An 18809-nucleotide genomic window follows, 5' to 3' on the forward strand; every position below is an offset into this window, starting at 1 on the left:
AGTTATGGATATGCAAGTCCGCCTTCAACAAAAATAAAGCTACATATGTGAACTTTCCTGATGCCAATTTAGCAAATGTAGATCAGGAAATGTCTTGGGCCAATCCCACTCTGCCTGCCTGATGTCAGTGCTCAAGCATTCCATGTTCATCGGATGGGTAAATGTGTAGCCAAGCACCAATGTGTGGACAACAGGGCTCGGCAGAACTAAGCGACTCAGAAATGAAGCCTCTACTGTTGAATAGGCTGCCAAAAACTCACCGTATAGGCTCAAAGATGTTGAATGGCCACTTGGGCGAGATAGTGGAGGACAACCAGGGGTGCCCATGGAACCATGCCCCAGCAAGGAATCAGTGCCTTGAGGAGAGGAAGAGAGAGAAAATTGGTGGAAAAGATGAAGGAAACAAGGGAGCAACTTCAGGCTGTAATGTAATCTCAGGGTTCAACAGGAGTCATTTGCTGCTCATGCTTTACACTTGATGCCTCTGTGAAACATGACTCTCCAAACAATTGTTTGTTTTTGACACAAGCCCTTTGTGCCATTGCACACAATCTCACCTCGTTTCAAGGAGGCAAATAATGAAAAGCCTGGAAGTGACTGTGAGAATGTCAAACCTGTAGGTTAGACTTTTTTTTAAATATTGTGGGACTTAAAATCGGAAGAGACAGTGATCCCAAGATGTCCAGTCCTTTGAGGATATGCTCTTATTTGGGATGCTGTTGGAACCCCTCAATCAAATGACAGCCACTGATGCTCTTGCCAGTCAGATTCTCCATGTAACAGAGGTTCTGTTGTTAATGATTACACTTCCCCCATCTGCCCCAAGAGCGGAGCTTGAAGTCTGACAGTTGCAGAAAACCTCACAGTTATGAAGTAACCTGTTAACCTCAGGATGGATACAAATTGAACAAACAAATGCTTCCAGTAAAGACTTAAAAAGGAAAGTCATGTCACCCCTACAAATTGGTCGAGGTGTCAAAAGGCACAAGTTATAGCCCACCAAGGGCGGCACGGTGGCGCAGCGGTAGAGTTGCTGCGTTACAGCGCCGGAGACTCGGGTTCCATCTCGACTACGGGATCCGTCTGTACGGAGTTTGTACATTCTCCCCGTGACCTGCGAGGAATTTCTCCGAGTTCTTCAGTTTCCTCCCACACTACGAAGAAGTAAACGTTTGCAGGCTAATTGGCTTGCTATAAGTGCAGATTGTCCCTAGCTTGTGAAGGATAGTATTCATGTTCAGAGATGACTGGTCAGTGCAGACTCGGTGGGCCGAAGGGCCTGTTTCCACGCTCTATTTCTAAACTAACCTTTAACAAATACTTGATTCAGATTTGAATATAATAATCCTCCCCTTCCAGATATACAACTCCTCACCATAAGACCAATCTGATCCAAACTACACCGAGTCATTCCCAACCACCTCAGACCACGAACCTCAGAGTGCTTTATCTCCCATCTATTAAAACTCCATATCTCACACAATAGGTCTCTTTATCCCGCCTCGTATAAGTGTATGGAAACATCCTTTTCATTCCATCTGCTCATCTAACCAGCTTCCATTTTACCTCATCTTATCAGTATATTAACGCTGAATGGGCTACCATTTAATTCCCCTCAAAGGACAAAGACATAATCCATCTTCTTTCATTTCAAACGCTGACTGACCTGAAGTGAATATCCTACACTTAGATTAATAAAATTCACTTTGCCTTTTGTTTCCTGTTGCATGGAGAGGTTTCTCTGCAAACGTTTGCAAGTGGATTTATAGACACACAATGACCAATTTTCCAGTGGTAGACAAAAGTGCAGGAGAAACTCAGCGGGTGCAGCAGCATCTATGGAGCGAAGGAAATAGGAGACGTTTCGGGCCGAAACCCTTCCGGGTTTCGTCCCGAAACGTCGCCTATTTCCTTCAGGGTTTCGGCCTGAAACTTTGCCTATTTCCTTCGCTCCATAGATGTTGCTGCACCTGCTGAAACCTTCCGGGTTTCGTTCCGAAACGTTACCTATTTCCATCAGGATTTCGGCCTGAAACGTTGCCTATTTCCTTCGCTCCATAGATGCTGCTGCTGCACCCGCTGAGTTTCTCCAGCACTTTTGTCTACCTTCAATTTTCCAGCATCTGCAGTTCCTTCCTAAATACCAATTTTCCAGCTATCATTTAGTTTAGAGATACAGCGTGAAAACAGGTCCCTTGGCCCACACCAACCATCGGGTCACCTGTTCACATTGGTTCTACGTTTTCCCACTCTCGCATTCACTCTCTACACACGAGGGGACGTTTACGGAAGCCAATCTACCTAGAAACCTGCAGGTCTTTGGAATATGGGAACGGCACCCAGGCTTCACAAGGAGAATGTACAAACTCTGCACGGTGGTCAGGATCAAACCTGGATCTCTGGTGCAGCCATGAGGAAGTAGCTCGACCGCAGCGCAACCACATCACCACATTGGTATAAAACACTTGCATCCCAAGTCAGTCTAAATGAATCCTCCCATAGTTGATCATATATTCAAGAATATAAATGAATTACACCATTTCAGGTTGGTCTGAGGAGCTCGTATCAGTGACAAGTCTATCCAGTTTTGGTCTCCTAATCTGAGGAAAGACATTCTTGCCATAGAGGGAGTACAGCGAAAGTTCAGCAGACTGATTCCTGGGACCAGACTGATTCCTGGGATGTCAGGACTTTCATATGAAGAAATTTAGAAGATTGAGGGGGGATCTTATAGAAACTTACAAAATTCTTAAGGGGTTGGACAGGCTAGATGCAAGAAGATTGTTCCCGATGTTGGGGAAGTCCAGAACAAGGGGTCACAGTTTAAGGATAAGGGGGAAATCTTTTAGGACCGAGATGAGGAAAACATTTTTCACACAGAGAGTGGTGAATCTCTGGAATTCTCTGCCACAGAAAGTAGTTGATACCAGTTCATTGGCTATATTTAAGAGGGAGTTAGATGTGGCCCTTGTGGCTAAAGGGATCAGGGGATATGGAGAGAAGGCAGGTACAGGATACCGAGTTGGATGATCAGCCATGATCATATTGAATGGCGGTGCAGGCTCGAAGGGCCGAATGGCCTAATCCTGCTATGTTTTCTATGTTTCTATCCCATAAGAGCGATGGCCTGCATTAAATTACATACTAACTAAATAGAAATATATTGATCCGCATGTTTTCTCAAGCTTACCAAGGGTAAAGTTTCAAAGCGGTTACTTACCCCCTTCGTTGCACTCTTCGGGAGGTTTTGCTTTCTTAGCAAGCCGGGGATCCAGCCACGTGGTCGTCTTAGTGTTGTGACTATGAAAGAAAGGAGGACATTCAACTGGCCATGGAGCACTGGAGAAGAGGATGGGAAAAGCAGAGCATTGGGGAATAGAGGAGCCAAGGTGACTCAACAGAAAGGCAAGTACATTAACTGAATCATAGACCTGCTTGCACTAAAGAGAGGAAGAGACCTCACCTTTGGACAAGGGCAAATCAAGTTTTGACCACATTCCTGGGCTGCACACTAAGGGTGGCTGACCACTGAGATGGGGCAGTATACAGACTCTGCTACATTTCCTTGATTACAATGATTTAGAAGCATCTAATTACAGTTAAATTATTCTGGGATATTGCTAGATCAAAAGATATCGATGCTGGGGTGAAATGAGATTAATTACAAAATGGTGGCTGTTTCATCCAGACAAATGTAAGACAACGCACTTTGGGAGCACTAATGAGGCTACGACATACAACATGAATGAGAGGATCTCCGTGAGCTTTGGCAAACTACAGGATTTTGGAGTACATCCTCGAAGATGGCAACACACCTGAACATGGTTAGCCATAGGATATTGGTCTCCATTCATATAACCATATAACAATTACAGCACGGAAACAGGCCATCTCGACCCTTCTAGTCCGTGCCAAATACGTATTCTCCCCTAGTCCCATATACCTGCGCCCAGACCATAACCCTCCATTCCTTTCCTGTCCATATTCGTCAGGGCACTGAATATAGAAGGAGGGAAGTTATACTTCAACTCCATAAAACCTAGATTAGAAGTCAGCTGGAGAACTGCATCCAATTCTGATCACCAAGATAAAGGATAAGACATTGAAAAGGCTGCGTGTCATTGTCTGGGATGGAACTATTCCGTTATAGAGTCATAGAGTGATACAGTGTGGATACACCAGCCAACATGGTTAGCCATAGGATATGGCTAGGGGACATGTCAAGGGGACATGACATGAGAATTATGGGACTGAAGTTTAGGGGTAACATGAGGGGGGAACTTCTTTACTCAGAGAGTGGTAGCTGTGTGGAATGAGCTTCCAGTGAAGGTGGTGGAGGCAGGTTCGTTTTTATCATTTAAAAATAAATTGGATAGTTATATGGATGGGAAGGGAATGGAGGGTTATGGTCTGAGCGCAGGTATATGGGACTAGGGGAGATTATGTGTTCGGCACGGACTAGAAGGGTCGAGATGGCCTGTTTCCATGCTGTAATTGTTATATGGTTATATGGTTATATTATAACATGTCCCAGGTACACTAGTCCCACCTGCCTGTACTTGGTCCATATACCTACAAACCTGTCCTATCCATGTACCTGTTTCTTAAATGTTGGGATATTCCCAGACTCAACTACCTCATCTGCCAGCTTGTTCCATACACCCACCACCCTTTGTGTGAAAAAGTTACCCCTCCAATTTCTATTAAATCTTTTCCCCTTCACCTTGAACTCAGGTCCTCAATTCCCCTACTCTGGGCAGGAGATTCTATGCGTCTACCTGATCTATTCCTCTCGTATTTTGTACACCTCTATATGATCACCCCTCATCCTCCTACACTCCAAGGAATAGAGACCCAGCCTACTCAACCTCACCTTATAGCTCACATCTTCTAGTCCTGGCCACATCCTCGTAAATCTTCTCTGAACCCTATCAAGCTTGACAATATCTATCCTATAACATGGTGATGTTTCCTATAACATATAATGTTATGAGGAGAAGCTGGAGAAACTAGCTCCTTTCTCCCTGGAAAAGCGATGGTTAAGAAGGAATGGGACAGAACTGAGGTACATTTAGTTCCGCTCTAATACGTGTTTCCACAGGCGCATTGGATATAGAACAATGAATTAGGGAACACTATGTGTGTTAGGGGGGGCTTAATCGGTTATGACAAGATTTCGATTGTGAAGAAGATAACCACAAATTATTTTGGAAATTGAGAAGCAGAAAAATAACTGTCTTGGAAATAAATTTCCATGTAGCTTCCACGTGGCAATCAGATATTTTTGTCTACAAAAAACACATCTGCCACTTTCACCACGGGTGGTCATTGAAAGTGACATTTGTGCCACGATCCTGTACTAAACAATGTAACCTGCAGCCTTTAATATTTTTAGATTGTAGTAACAAAAATAAACATGGCTATTTAAAAGGCCTTTATTTTGAAAATCCTGCTAGGAAAAATAACTTATTGCAAATCAGAGACTTTCTGACCCCAAATCCCATTCCCCCCCCATTGATAATTGTCTTTATTGTGCCATTTTCTGTGTCACGTCAATTCTATGGAACACTAACTGTCGCATATTAGCAGAACGAGCTGCAAGTAAAACTATGATGGGGTATAGGTAGGGCACAATAGGCAGATGAAACTAGAGGACATGTTTTAAGTAAGGGGAAGAGGATGCGAATGATCTACACAGAGAGAGTGGTAACTACCTGGAATGCACTGTGGTGAAGTAGGTTCAGAGTGCATTTAAGAAATGTCTTGGACACCTGAATCACTGGGGCAGAGGGGTCTATGGACCAAATGTTGTGCGATGGGGTTAATACAGAAGAGTGCCCACTGGCAGATGTGGACAAGTTGGGCTGAATGATCTATTTCCATGCTGTACAATTCCATGATTCAGAGACACCAAGGAAATGCAAGATCGGCTTTGAATATTAAACAAAATTGTGGCCAGACCTTGATGAAAAGTAATTCTGAATATCAAAACCTATTACAGGCTGTAATGTTTCCACTCCCTAAATGCATCTGACTCCATTTCATTGCCCTTTAAAACTCATTTCTCCAAGGTCAATTTTGCCCAATAGTTTGAGATGTTCGACCTGATTGTAATCCCACTCGTTGTTTGACTGCAATATCACTACATCAACTCAAGTTGTACAGATAAGAAAATCAGATTTACCAGACACTCCCCAGTCCGTGATACTCACTCAATGAAGTAGATCATTCCGCTGTCAGTGTACGCCATCTCCCAATTGCTCGGCAGTGGCTCCATCGAGTCCTCTCTGGCAACCGGATCCAAGTACCTGAATTCTGAGACCCCATCAGTTTGGCTGGGCCCTGGCCCTGAGGAATGAATAACCCCCTCCATTACAGTGCTTAGGTTGAAATGTGAAAGCCAGGAAGGTTTGCACAAAAACTAAATATTTCTACATGACTGGGACAGATACTGTAATGAGATTAAATCTCAAACAGATGGACAATTTATGATCTTTCTCTGCATATTACCTGTAAGTGCGCACAATAAAATGATAGGATATCTAGCTGAGAGTAAATTAAAAAAATGCTGGATTGTGGTTTGAGCCCATTAGGAACAGAACATCTAACTCTAGATTTTTCATGATGACTGAACTATTTTATTTGCTTTCTCAGCTGGTTTCTAAAGCAAACCTTGACAGGAAGGTGATCAATACATTAGCTGTGACAATGTATCGATGCAAAACTCAGTCCATGCAGAAGTGGCAGGTGCCCCATGTGCGCAGTGTGACAGCAAAGGAGCAGAGCAAGAATTTGCACAGTGACCAGGCTTGAACTATGTCAAAGGACGACTCCACACTTACTCACCTGGGTAACCAGTCCCATTAGCAGTGGGCCTCTCATCGTCATCGTCTTCATCAGGGACCAGAGTGTCAGCTCGCTGCATCATGCTTACTGATGTTGTTCGTTTCCTTTGTGCCTCATCTGAGTTGTCATCCAGAACAACTTGATCCACTACATCCTGCTGAAAGGGACCAGGTTCTGCAGGAGGCTTCGGTGTCCCATAGAAATTACCTGCCAAATCGTGGTGCGGGAGACGGGGAAGGGCACAAAGTGCAAATGAGCTTCTTAACTACAGGCTTAACAAATAAATGGTCGAGTATAAGTGGAATGGGAACTCTGATATACACAGTACTATTGGCAGCAAGTTCAGGAGCACTAAGGGTAACAGGTTTAGGAGCACTAACGGCCACAACTTCAGTTAATCATATATTTCAGCCCAACACAGTCCTTCTCTCCAGAGGTACTGCCTGTCCCACTGAGTCACACCAGCATTTTGTGTCTACCTTCGATATAAACCAGCATCTACAGTTCCTTCCTATACATATCTATGTCTGTTCCAAGGAAAGCAATCCCGTTTGTCCCTACTTCCCTTCTACATTTCACTATACCCTTGCAACCTTTTCTCCCTCAGATATGATCAATTCCTGCAGTTCATTTTGCCATTAACCTTGTGGGAAATCAAAATACGGGGGCCATAAAGATGAAAATTCTGCAGAAACTTTTTTTACCCAAAGAAAAGCTAGAATGTATGTCACAACGGCCAGGAATCAAAACAGAAATGCTGCTTTAGAAAATACATCAGATAGACACAAAAAGCCGGAGTAACTCAGCAGGACAGGCTGCATCGCTGGAGAGAAGGAATGGGTGATGAATTGACCCGAAACGTCACCCATTCCTTCTCTCCAGAGATGCTGCCTGTCCCGCTGAGTTACTCCAGCTTTTTGTGCCTGTCTTCTGTTTAAATCAGCATCTGCAGTTCCTTCCTATACAAAAGACACTAGATGTGTATGCTGACTGCTACAGATTTCAAGTTTGTAGCCGTAAGTGTTAACTGTTGCACTCTGCAGATTCTACCGGATCTGCTGTGTATTTTTCAGAATGTTCTGTTTTATTTCAAATTTACAGCATTCACAGCTTTTGTTTTCAATAGCTGTAAACTGGGTATCAGTAAGTAATGAGTCAAACAGCTAGCAGCTGCGTATCTTGGTAATTGAACACTACTGGGATTCAAATGTTAGCCCATCTGGTAGTACTGAAATGGGAGCCTGGCAGGGGAACAGCATCGGAATGCAAGGGATAATTCATTTATTTATTCCCACTCATAATAGAAAGTGGCCATGTAAGATGAATGCCCAATATACATCGATAGTGGAATGAAAAGTGCTTTACGTAGGAACAAAAAAGAATTCAAGACAGACTTACTTACAATGGAAAGCGTGTAAAGCAGATTTAAATGGAGGATCCTGCGGGATAAACAAGCTATTGCTGTGATGCTCAAAGACAATGAATAAAATGAGCCAGATTTAGTTTGTAATTCACAAAGCTCAATAAAGACAGTCTAGTAATTCTTGTATTACAGGTGCACAACCTTTTATCCGGTGTTCCAGAAACCGAAAAGCTCCGAAAACCGGCCATTTTTTCCAGATGTCGTCTGCGCACCAAAGCTCGCGTTTGGCGCCAAACCTGACCCAAAACGACCCACGGTCAACCCAGGTCTGTACTACTGTGGCGGCTGCCTCCTCCCTGGAGACCGGGAGACGCTTAAACATCTGTAAATCATTGCTTAAAGGTTAGTCAGTTAGTTTGGAGGGCTTTTATGTGAAGGGGGGTGAAGGGGTAAACTTTAATTCTTAGTCCCCTACCTGGTCGGAGAGGCGGGGAGCGGTCAATGCCTTACCGGGTCGCTGTGCAGTAAGCTCCGCAGCGCTGTGGTCGGTGGGGCAGCGGGCAGCGCCGGTTGTAGCTCCGACCCCGGCAATTCTACCGCTGGCTGCGAGGCGCTCCAAATCCAGCGCGGCCCGCGGCCGGACACCCCAGCTCCGCGAATGTCGGGAGTCGGCGGCGTCGCAGCGCTGGGATACACAACATCGCCGCCGACACACAACATCGCGGAGCGTCGCTGTCAATTTGGAGCCGCGCAGCCAGGGGTAGAGTTGCCGGGGTCGGAGCTCCACCTGCGCCGCCCGCAGCCGGACGAAGCCCCCAGCTCCGCGGCTCCAAATCCAGCGACGCTCCGCGATGTTGGGAGTCGGCTGCCACAGCGCTCCGGAGCTTGCCGCACGGCGACCCGGTAAGGCATTGCCCGCTCCCCGCTGGTATCCCAGCGCTGCGATGCCGCCGACTCCCGACATTCTCGGAGCTGGGACGTCCGGCCGCGGGCCGCGCTGGATTTGGAGCGCCTCGCAGCCAGGGGTAGAGTTGCCGGGGTCGGAGCTACAACCGGCGCCGCCCGCGGCCGGACGGAGCCCCCAGCTCCGCGAGGTTGGGAGTCGCCGACCAGGTAGGTAGGGGACTAAGAATTAAAGTTTCCCCCTTCACCCCTACACCACCACCACCACATAAAATCCCTCCAAACTAACTGACTAACATTTATGCAATGATTCTCCCGGTCTCCGGGGAGGAGGCAGCTGCTCCAGACTTTTCAAGCCGCCCGCGCTACCTACCTAATCTACGCTAAAAATCTTCCATTCTGAAATCCGAAAATGTCCGAAATCCGACAAGTGTCTGGTCCCAAGGCTTTCGGATAAAAGGTTGTGCACCTGTACCTATGTGTGTGCTACAGCACTTTGTGCAGTCCAGTCACTCCAGTCGATAAAAGATTTTGCAGATATTAATTATGAGAGGAGTTACTGAAATGGTTAAGGGAATGGGGAAATTTGTTTCAGAAGCAATTAAGTCATTTGGAGATTGGTTTATGCTTTCAATTCTAAAGCCTCAAGATCATGCTGAGCATGACAAGCCGTTTCTCCTTGACCTGTACAGAACGGAGTTGGTGGGGTAAAATTAATCTGCAGAAAGTGTTTTTTTTTACCATGTGGTCAACGGATGGACCAGGTTTCAAGAAGCCAGAGGGAATTGCTGGTATAATTTCATTCAAGATCACTGATTTCTTACAGGAAATAAGTTAGAGAGTCCAAACATGACTAATTGGAGACCTGAAATATGGTTTTAAGTACAATGAAGTTGGGAGGAACTGCTGTTCTGTCAATGTCCTGCACAAGTGCAGGATGCAGGAGAGAACCTCAATGCAGTTGTAGATGTAGCAGAGAAAGATTTGGGGGATGATGCCACTGAATCACGACGGGAAATTAGAACATTCAAAAGACACTTGGACAGGTACATGGATGGGAAAGATTTACGAGGGAAATTAGTCTAATGTGCATAAATGTGATTAGGCTAGATGGGGCATCTTAGTCGGTATAGACGAGTTGGTCTAAAGGACCTGTTTCTGTTCTGTATGATTCTATGACTATGTATTATTGAGAACAACGAAAAGTGCAGCACAGTCACAAGCTCTTCAGCCCACAATGTCTGTGCCAGGCTAAACTAACCTGAACTGCATGCACATGACCCATACCCCGTGATCCATTGTTTGCACTTCCATGTGTCCAGCTACAAGCCTCTTAAACACCATTATCATACTAATAGATAAATATGACCAATTCTTAAGGAGTTGGTCTCCTTTCATCGACTTTTTGGAATCATGTGATGCAGCGGTACCGTAAAGATTGCTGATTTCAGTTCATGACGCGGACAGATCTACATCTCCGAATACAGATTTGAAAAATTCTCTTTTAAGGGGCCTTCTCTTCTATTTCTACTTTCCACTTTCTCTCTTCCTTTTTTTATTTTTTATACACACACTTCACATTTTCCTACTCTCTACCATCTAATTTTCCACTTTTTCCCCTTTCTATTGTTTTCTTTTTCTTGTCCTGCTTACTTCCTTCTTATAACATAAAACTAGAGGTTGTACATAGAATGGATTACGATATTACATAGTTGGCACCTAAAATTAGGTTCCACTGTACTGTTTTGTGCTGTATTAACTTCTAATAAAATAAACAAAAAAAACCCAAAAAAAACATCATTATCATATCGGCCTCCACCAGCATCCCTGGCAGCATGTCTCCAACCACCCTCATGCCAAGCACATCTCCTTTAAAGTTTGTCCCTATCACCTCAGATCTATACCCCCCCACAAGTCAAACACATTTCTGTGAGAGAAATGTTCTGGCTCTCTATCTATGCCTCTCAATTTTATATACTTCTATCCGCATCCAACACTCCAGAGAAACCAATTCAAGCTTCTCCAACCTCCCAGTACTATTACGCACTAATCCAGGCAGTGTTTTGGTAATCCTCTTCTGCACCCTCTCCAAATTATACACACCTTTCGTGTAATGGCGCAACCAGAATTGCACACAATACTCCAGATGTGGCTCAACCAAAGTCCTATGAAGCTGTAGCATGAATTAGTGGCCTTTATACTCAATGCACCAGCCCATGAATTTCTCCTTTACCATTGTATCTACTTGTGTTGCCACTTTTAGGGAGCTTTGGACTTGAACCCAAAGATCCCCTTGTACACGAAGGATCTTTCCATTAACGGTATAGTTTTCCCTTGCATTCAGCCGCCCAAAGTGCAGCACCTCACGCTTGCACAAGTCCCAGCACACTGTTAAACTCCACATCCAGTCTGAATCGTGGCCTTCCATCACAACACTGTCTTCTATTAGTAAGCCAGTTCTGAATCCATACAACCAAGTCACTGTGAATCCCGTGCACCTTAATCAACCTATGGGGCAACTTTATCATACGCCTTACTAAAACCCATGTAAAGAACATTCACCACCCTGTCCTCAGCGATCACCTTTGGCGCCTCCTAAGAAAACACAATCAAGTTAGCAAGACCTGCCATGTACAAAGCCATGCTGACTGCCCCAATTAGCCCTTTTTTTAAATTATATCCTGAAGAATCTTTTCCAGTATTCCCAAATAAGGCTCGCCAGCCTATAATTCCCTCACTTTGCTCATTTTTAAGGTATAAATAAGGATTAAAATCAATTAATCCACTTCTATTTTTCCAAATGATATTACAGCCATTCTGTACCACGCAGTTTGGTACCGTAGCATATTTTTCCAAATCGTGTAAGATCCAATTACTCCTCTAATTCTTGCATGTGGTCTCCTTCAGACATTTCTTGATAACATTTGAAGCACCTTAAAAATATTTTATCATGATAAAGGGAACTCAGGCAGTTGTGACATTTGTGTTTCATTACGAACTCCATCTATGCTTTGAGCATTGAGCTCAGTAGCGTGCAACTGAACGAGGGGAGGACTTGGCAATTCACCATCAAACGTCCCGCTCTCCAACAGGGCTCCGCTGTCTTCTAGTGTTTTAAACTCTTCCAGAGAAATGAAGTTATAATCAACTCCTGGAACTTCACCATCCCGGGGTGGCCTTGTTGTGCCTGAAACAACAAAGAATAAAAGCAATGATGGAATGCATTGTAGATAGAAGTGGCAGTGGAACCTTCCTGTTCTACCATTTAATGAGATGACAAACACATTCATCCAATTCCCAAAACCCACATTTGCTGCATATTCCTCAAGGTTTTACCTTAAAAAAAACTAAATTAATAATTGATTTATCAATTGTCATTTGAAGAGCTTTGATCTGCCAAGGAAAAAATAGCATTTCCAGCATATTCCTCTGGTGCCCAATTCTAAATTTTCAGATTGGTTATCTGACACTGTATGGTTGGGAAATTCCAATCCTGGATAGCTTTGGTCTATCCTACTATTCCCCTGACTAATTTTAACATTTTGTAATCAGATTTGGGTTCCCTTGTAAAGGAAGGCAAGCTCTTTCTAAAGGGCCTGTCCCACTTTCATGACCTAATTCACAACCTTTATTACTCGTGGACATTTTTCATCAGGCTAGAAAAAACGCCCCAACCTACTTGATGCCACGAATACCTACGACTAGCATCACGACCTACCTACGACCTCATGACGATCATGCTGCGAGTATGAGTCAAGGGCAAACTCGGCAGAGGTTGTGAATTAGGTCGTGAAAGTGGGACAGGCCCTTTACTGTGAAGCAACAAAATAACTTTGAAGCTGTATCGGCTCAGCATAAACACATTTGGAAATTATTTTCGGAGAATATTGAGAAGTGAACCAAGCCCTTAACAATCTTATATGTTTCAATGAGATTCACTCTCATCCTTCTAAACTCCAGAGTGTACAAGCCCAGCTGCTCCATTCTCTCAGCATATGACAGTCCCGCCATCCCGGGAGTTAACCTTGTAAACCTAGGCTGCATTCCCTTAATAGCAAGAATGTCCTTCCTCAAATTAGGGGACCAAAACTGCACACTATACTCCAGGTGTGGTCTCACTAGGGCTCTGTACAACTGCAGAAGGACCTCTTTGCTCCTATATTCGATTCCTCGTGTTATAAAGGCCAACATGCCATTCGCTTTCTTCACTGTCTGCTGTACCTGCATGCTTACTTTCATAGTAAGATTTTCTCTGTGATCTTCAGTTTCCTCCCACACTCCAAAGTCGTACAGGTTTGTAGGTTAATTGGCTTGGTATAATTGTAAATTGGCCCTATTGTGTGTGGGATAGTGTAAGTGTGCGGAGATGGCTGGTCGGTGTGGACTGGGTCGGCCGGAGGGCCTGTTTCTGCGCTGCATCTATAAACCAAACTAAACAGTCTGCTTCCATCATATTGAATGTCCAAATATACATCCATTGCTTCTCTACTGTTCTACTCAAACTCTAAAGGAACTCCAATGTGCCCTTTTCATTCACACACACTTACATGGGATTGTTCGCAGGTACAAGTTATCCCGGATCACCTGCTGCAGTTGGTGGTCCACCGACCCCTTCTGGAACTGCAGGCTGAGGTAGTGACGAAGCTCCTTGTTTATTATCCTGCCTGTTTAAAACAAAATACCTTCATTATTTTAATTGTCATCTATTAGACAGTAGGCAAGGAAAGGATGGTCTGAATATACCAATTATTTCCCTCAATATAGAACCATCTAACCATGGGTTCAATGGATTTCTCACACGGAACAGACTACATTATTTATAACACCAAGTGCCTTCATTAAAGTTTAATATTTCTACTATTAAAATGTCACCATTTAAATTTGATTTTATCAGTATGTGAAGCGACCATAAAAATGTTGTTCTGATCTTCATCCTCACAGACAGCAGACCAGTCATACACTAGAACAACTGGACACATTGACACTGAACAGCCCTTTCACGAATAAAACGCGTTAACTGATGGAAGGAGGATACCGATGTCGTTTTAATAAGATAGCATTGCACTCTGTCCTGTCCAACGGCACAGCGTCTATCACAGAACACGTCCACGGGCAGATAGGCGAATGTCATTGTCAGTCGCTTCAACGCGGCAGGTGAGTGAATAGCTCGTCTTGCAGACTCCCTCCTCTTTGTCCCCCATTTTCCCTTCAATCCCCAAATGGCCTTTCAATCGCACGTACTCACCTCTCTGGGACAGGTCATGGGTTGCTTTCAGCTAACATTTGCGGACATGCATCGTTTTTAAATTAAATTCTCAGCCTCCTTCAAACGTCCTGCATCAGAAGATCCTGCAACAGCATGTTTGTTGTATCTTCGTGCAACAAAGCTGCACAACAAACGCCCGAGGGGGTTGGAGCAAAGAGAGCTCCTCTATAATCTTTGGTTTGGATTCCCCCTCAATGACCCTGCCTGCCACCGGGCAGCGAAGCGCAGATTCAATGCAGTTCACTCCACAGCGGCCATCGGGCAGACGGGCAAGATCTGCAAACTGGCTTCCAGGATAGCGTAAAAAAAGCAGCAGCTTCCCTTTCAAGGGACCAAGTCTGCACCACCCCTCTTGACGTATTGGCGTCCCGGGATCGAGGATTATACAGCAGGACGCAGGACGTCAAAGGATGGCAGCGAAGTGCAATCCTCCTGCTGACGGACGCATCTTGTACATGCGCTGCCAAACGCGTTGTTACAATCACGTCTCATTGTGTGCACCTACTATTCGGCGCAGCCCCAGATTCCAACCCCTGAAATCGGGCTCAAATGATCGGAGGTAGACAAAAAAATGCTGGAGAAACTCAGCGGGTGCAGCAGCAGCAGCATCTATGGAGCGAAGGAAATAGGTAACGTTTCGGGTCGAAACCTTGAGGGAAATTTCCTTCGCTCCATAGATGCTGCTGCACCCGCTGAGTTTCTCCAGCATTTTTGTCTACCTTCGATTTTCCAGCATCTGCAGTTCCTTCTTAAACGCAAATGATGCGTCTGTCGCCCTTGCGGTAATGAATGGGGTTTATGCTCGCCACTACCACCACTACTACTGCTACACTGAATAAATGTGATGTGTTTAGCATGCACCACACGTCAGCCTTGAATAAAGAGTAGGCTGCCGGAGAACGTCATTGTCGTTTCACCGCTGTTGTAACAAAAAAAAGCAACAGGGACAACCCCCCCCCCCCCCGCGTCACATAAACGTGTCTGCCACACCACGTCCTCCTCCAAACCCATTGAAGAAACAAGACCGTCTGCAATTAGTCGAGCTAGATTCATCCCGCTCTCTTTTGGTGAATTTGCATTGCACCCCGTCAAAGACCGAGGTGTAGCAATCCGGTTTGCCGAACGTAGGGAAATTGCAGATGCTGGAAAATCGAAGGTAGACAAAAATGCGTTTGAAAGGGCGCAGGAGAAACTCAGCGGGGGCAGCAGCATCTATGGAGCGAAGGAAATAGGCAACGTTTTCAGGCCGAAACCCTGAAAGAAATAGGCAACGTTGCCTATTTCCTTCGCTCCATAGATGCTGCTGCCCCCGCTGAGTCTCTCCAGCATTTTTGTAGTCTGCACCCTTTCCAACGCATTTTCGCGCTGCTGCCAATCTAGCAGACAGACACACGACCAAGGTGAATGCACAAATCCCAAAGAAAAACGGCCGATTTAAAATAAAATATAAATATTTCGTCGTATTTAAACGTATTTCCGTCGTGTGAACTGTATCAGGTAAATCCCATTTATTTGACAACATTACAGATTTAATATTCATATTTTACAATTCACAAATTATTAAAAAGGTAGAATCAAAACCAAATGCGTGTTATTCACTGATGCCACATCTCACTGCAAAGTCCCTCATTCAGCCAGGTGCTGTTCAAGCCTCAGGGAACTAATGGCTTCACAATTGCAAGCCGCCCAGTACTTGCACTAAATGACTTGATGTAACCGCTCACACAAGAAGATGCCACAATCACTACAGGTGTGGATTTCCTGTTAATCATATCTCATACTAGTATTAGATAGACACAAAATGCTAGGGTAACTCAGCGGGACAGGCAGCATCTCTGGATAGAAGACAGAAGAAGGGTCGTGAACCAAAATGTCACCAATCGATGTTTACAGTGTAGACAAAAGTGCTGGAGAAACTCAGCAGGTGCAGCAGCATTTATGGAGCGAAGGAAATGGGCAACGTTTCGGGCTGAAACCCTTCTTCAGACTTACAGTGTACTATGTTTACATATTCTGTTATGCTGCAGCAAGTAAGAATTTAATTGTTCTATCGGGACATTTGACAATAAAACACTTTCTAACCAGAGATGTTGTTCCTTCCTACCCGTACTAATATTGTTCTCTTTCTTAATAGTTTTGTTTTCATCTCATAGCACCAACCCCCAAATGCATTCACATGCTGTAGGTTGAAGGGTAGGAGATGACTTGTTCTGAGCAAGGAGACCAGTCATTTAGGTCAGCTTCAAACCCAGGTCGAATTCCGAGCATTACAAATAGCTCACACAAGATGGATTTCTCCCAGGTTACCAAAAGCAGCATTCAAAATAAGAATCACATATTCTGAGGGACACCCATCAAAATCAGGCTATTGAGGGTTGGTGCAAGCCCAATTTTATATAATTTCTATTCCAGGGTACGTAACGGGAAAGTGAGTTTGTCCCAGTGATGAAGAAAAATGTCATGTGTAGGAAGGAACTGCAGATGGTGGTTTACACCGAAGATAGACACAAAACGCTGGAGTAACTCGGCAGGGCAGGCAGCATCTCTGGAAAGAAACATCACACTCAGTACCCAATTTGGCATTGTGGAGTTTGCCGTTGCGTTTTTGCATCCAATATCCTTCTCGAGTGCACTTTAGGCGCTGCTGTCAAAACAGCCTTGTGAATGAGCAGCTGTGCATTTTATAGATGACTCACAGTGCAGTCACGGTGCTCCCCCAGAGGAAATGAATGTACACTTTGCTCCTTTAGACAAAGCTGTACTCATCCAAGCAAGCTGAGTATTCTAAACTCCTGACGTGCGTTTTACATCATGCCATCCATGGCAATCCCCAGGGTGTTGATGGGTTAGTCAATGGCAACAGTGCTCCTAAATGCACAGGATAACATGCTGGTGAATCCCTACTGCAACCTCCAAGTTACAGACACCCTTCCAAAGGATGTCTTCATCGTATCTCCGTCCACACCGCGGCATAACATTGAGAAGTTGTCGGCCTGGAGACCGACTTTTCAGAGCTCAAACGCAGGTGCCTACGGGACATATCGCGGCGCCCATGATCCCTTTGCCAAGGATCTACTTCGGAGCTCCAACTTTGTGAGCTTGTGGACTTTAACATCACAGAGTCCACGGTCTCTGGTCAGAGACCGACTTCAGGAACTCCATGCCGCAGGAGCTTCGATCGCCCCGACACATTACGTGGTCGTGTGACTTGCTTTTTTTTTTCATATGGCTATAGTTATTCACATATCACTGTACCTTAACTGGTATATGTGACAATAAAAGACCTTTGAAACCTTTGAACTAGATATCATTCCCACTGTCCATATCCCCACTAATGTTGATGTTATTTGTAAATTTACTAACAACGTTAACTCCAATTCTCTATCGTACGCAACAAGCAACAGTAGACCCAGCACCAACCCCCAGGGTGCTCCTCGGGTCAGAAAAAACAACCTTCCACACCTATTCTGACTCCTTTCTCCAAATCAATGTTGAATCTAATTGGCGAGCTCGCCTTGGATTCCATGTGATACAATCTTCCAGACCATCCTACCATATAGGACATCGCCGAACGCTTGATAAAATCCATATGGATAATATCCAAAGCTTGACACTTATCCATCCTCTTGGTGACCTCTTCAAAAAACTCTGATCAGATTAGTGTGACACGATTCCACGCACGAAGCCATGCCTATCCAAATGCTAGTAGATCCTGTCCCTAAGAATCCCCTCCAACACTGTTCCCACAACTGATATCAGGTTCATTGGCCTGTGGTTCCCTGGCTAGTCTTCGCTCCGATTCTTAATGAGCAGTACATAAAGCCCCTGTCCCACTTAGGAAACCTGAACGGAAACCTCTGGAGACTTTGCGCCCCACCCAAGGTTTCCGTGCGGTTCAGGGAGGCTCTCGGAGGTTTTTGTCAGTCTCCCTACCTGCTTCCACTACCTGCAACCTCCAGCAACCACCTGCAACCTCCGGGAGCCGCACGGAAACCTTGGGTGGGGCGCAAAGTCTCCAGAGTTTTCCGTTTAGGTTTCCTAAGTGGGACAGGGGCATTAGCTCCCCTCCAGCCTTCCAGAACCTCATCAGTGGATAAAGATGATGCACATATTACAGGCAATGTTAGTGGTCATTGAGGATTTCAATTTGCACGTAGACGGAAGATCAGGATGGTACAGGATCCCAAGGAAAGGAATTTGCAGAGTGCCTATGAGATAGCTTCTTAGAGCAGCTTGTCGGCGAGCATACTAGGAAAAATACAATTCTAGATTTGGTATTATGTAAATGAACAGATTTTATTTGAGAGCTTTAGGCAATGAAACCCCGAGGAGGCAGTGACAATACAATATAACTTGATTTACCCTAGAAGGGAAATTGATCTGCCAACAGTCGTAAAAACACAAAATATGCAACATGAAAGTCGTCTTCTT

General features: G+C 44.8%; 1 protein-coding gene across 8 annotated transcripts in view; it reads right to left on the bottom strand.

Moving 5' to 3' along the window:
- The window catches only part of magi3a (membrane associated guanylate kinase, WW and PDZ domain containing 3a), a 125331-nt gene that overhangs the window by 40068 nt on the left and 66454 nt on the right, over positions 1 to 18809 (bottom strand). For 5 of the 8 annotated variants that reach the window (XM_055654398.1, XM_055654397.1, XM_055654396.1 and 2 more), the window contains exons 2-7: positions 13660 to 13776; positions 12180 to 12299; positions 6847 to 7053; positions 6213 to 6348; positions 3221 to 3339; positions 261 to 356 (exon numbers count right to left, since the gene is read on the bottom strand). In XM_055654398.1, coding sequence (XP_055510373.1) covers positions 261 to 356; positions 3221 to 3339; positions 6213 to 6348; positions 6847 to 7053; positions 12180 to 12299; positions 13660 to 13776 — 795 coding nt within the window. The remainder of the gene's footprint in view (positions 1 to 260; positions 357 to 3220; positions 3340 to 6212; positions 6349 to 6846; positions 7054 to 12179; positions 12300 to 13659; positions 13777 to 18809) is intronic. The other 3 variants (XM_055654402.1, XM_055654403.1, XM_055654399.1) reach the window with 1 other exon arrangement.

Source organism: Leucoraja erinacea, chromosome 24, assembly GCF_028641065.1.
Source record: "Leucoraja erinacea ecotype New England chromosome 24, Leri_hhj_1, whole genome shotgun sequence".
NCBI lineage: Eukaryota > Metazoa > Chordata > Chondrichthyes > Rajiformes > Rajidae > Leucoraja > Leucoraja erinaceus.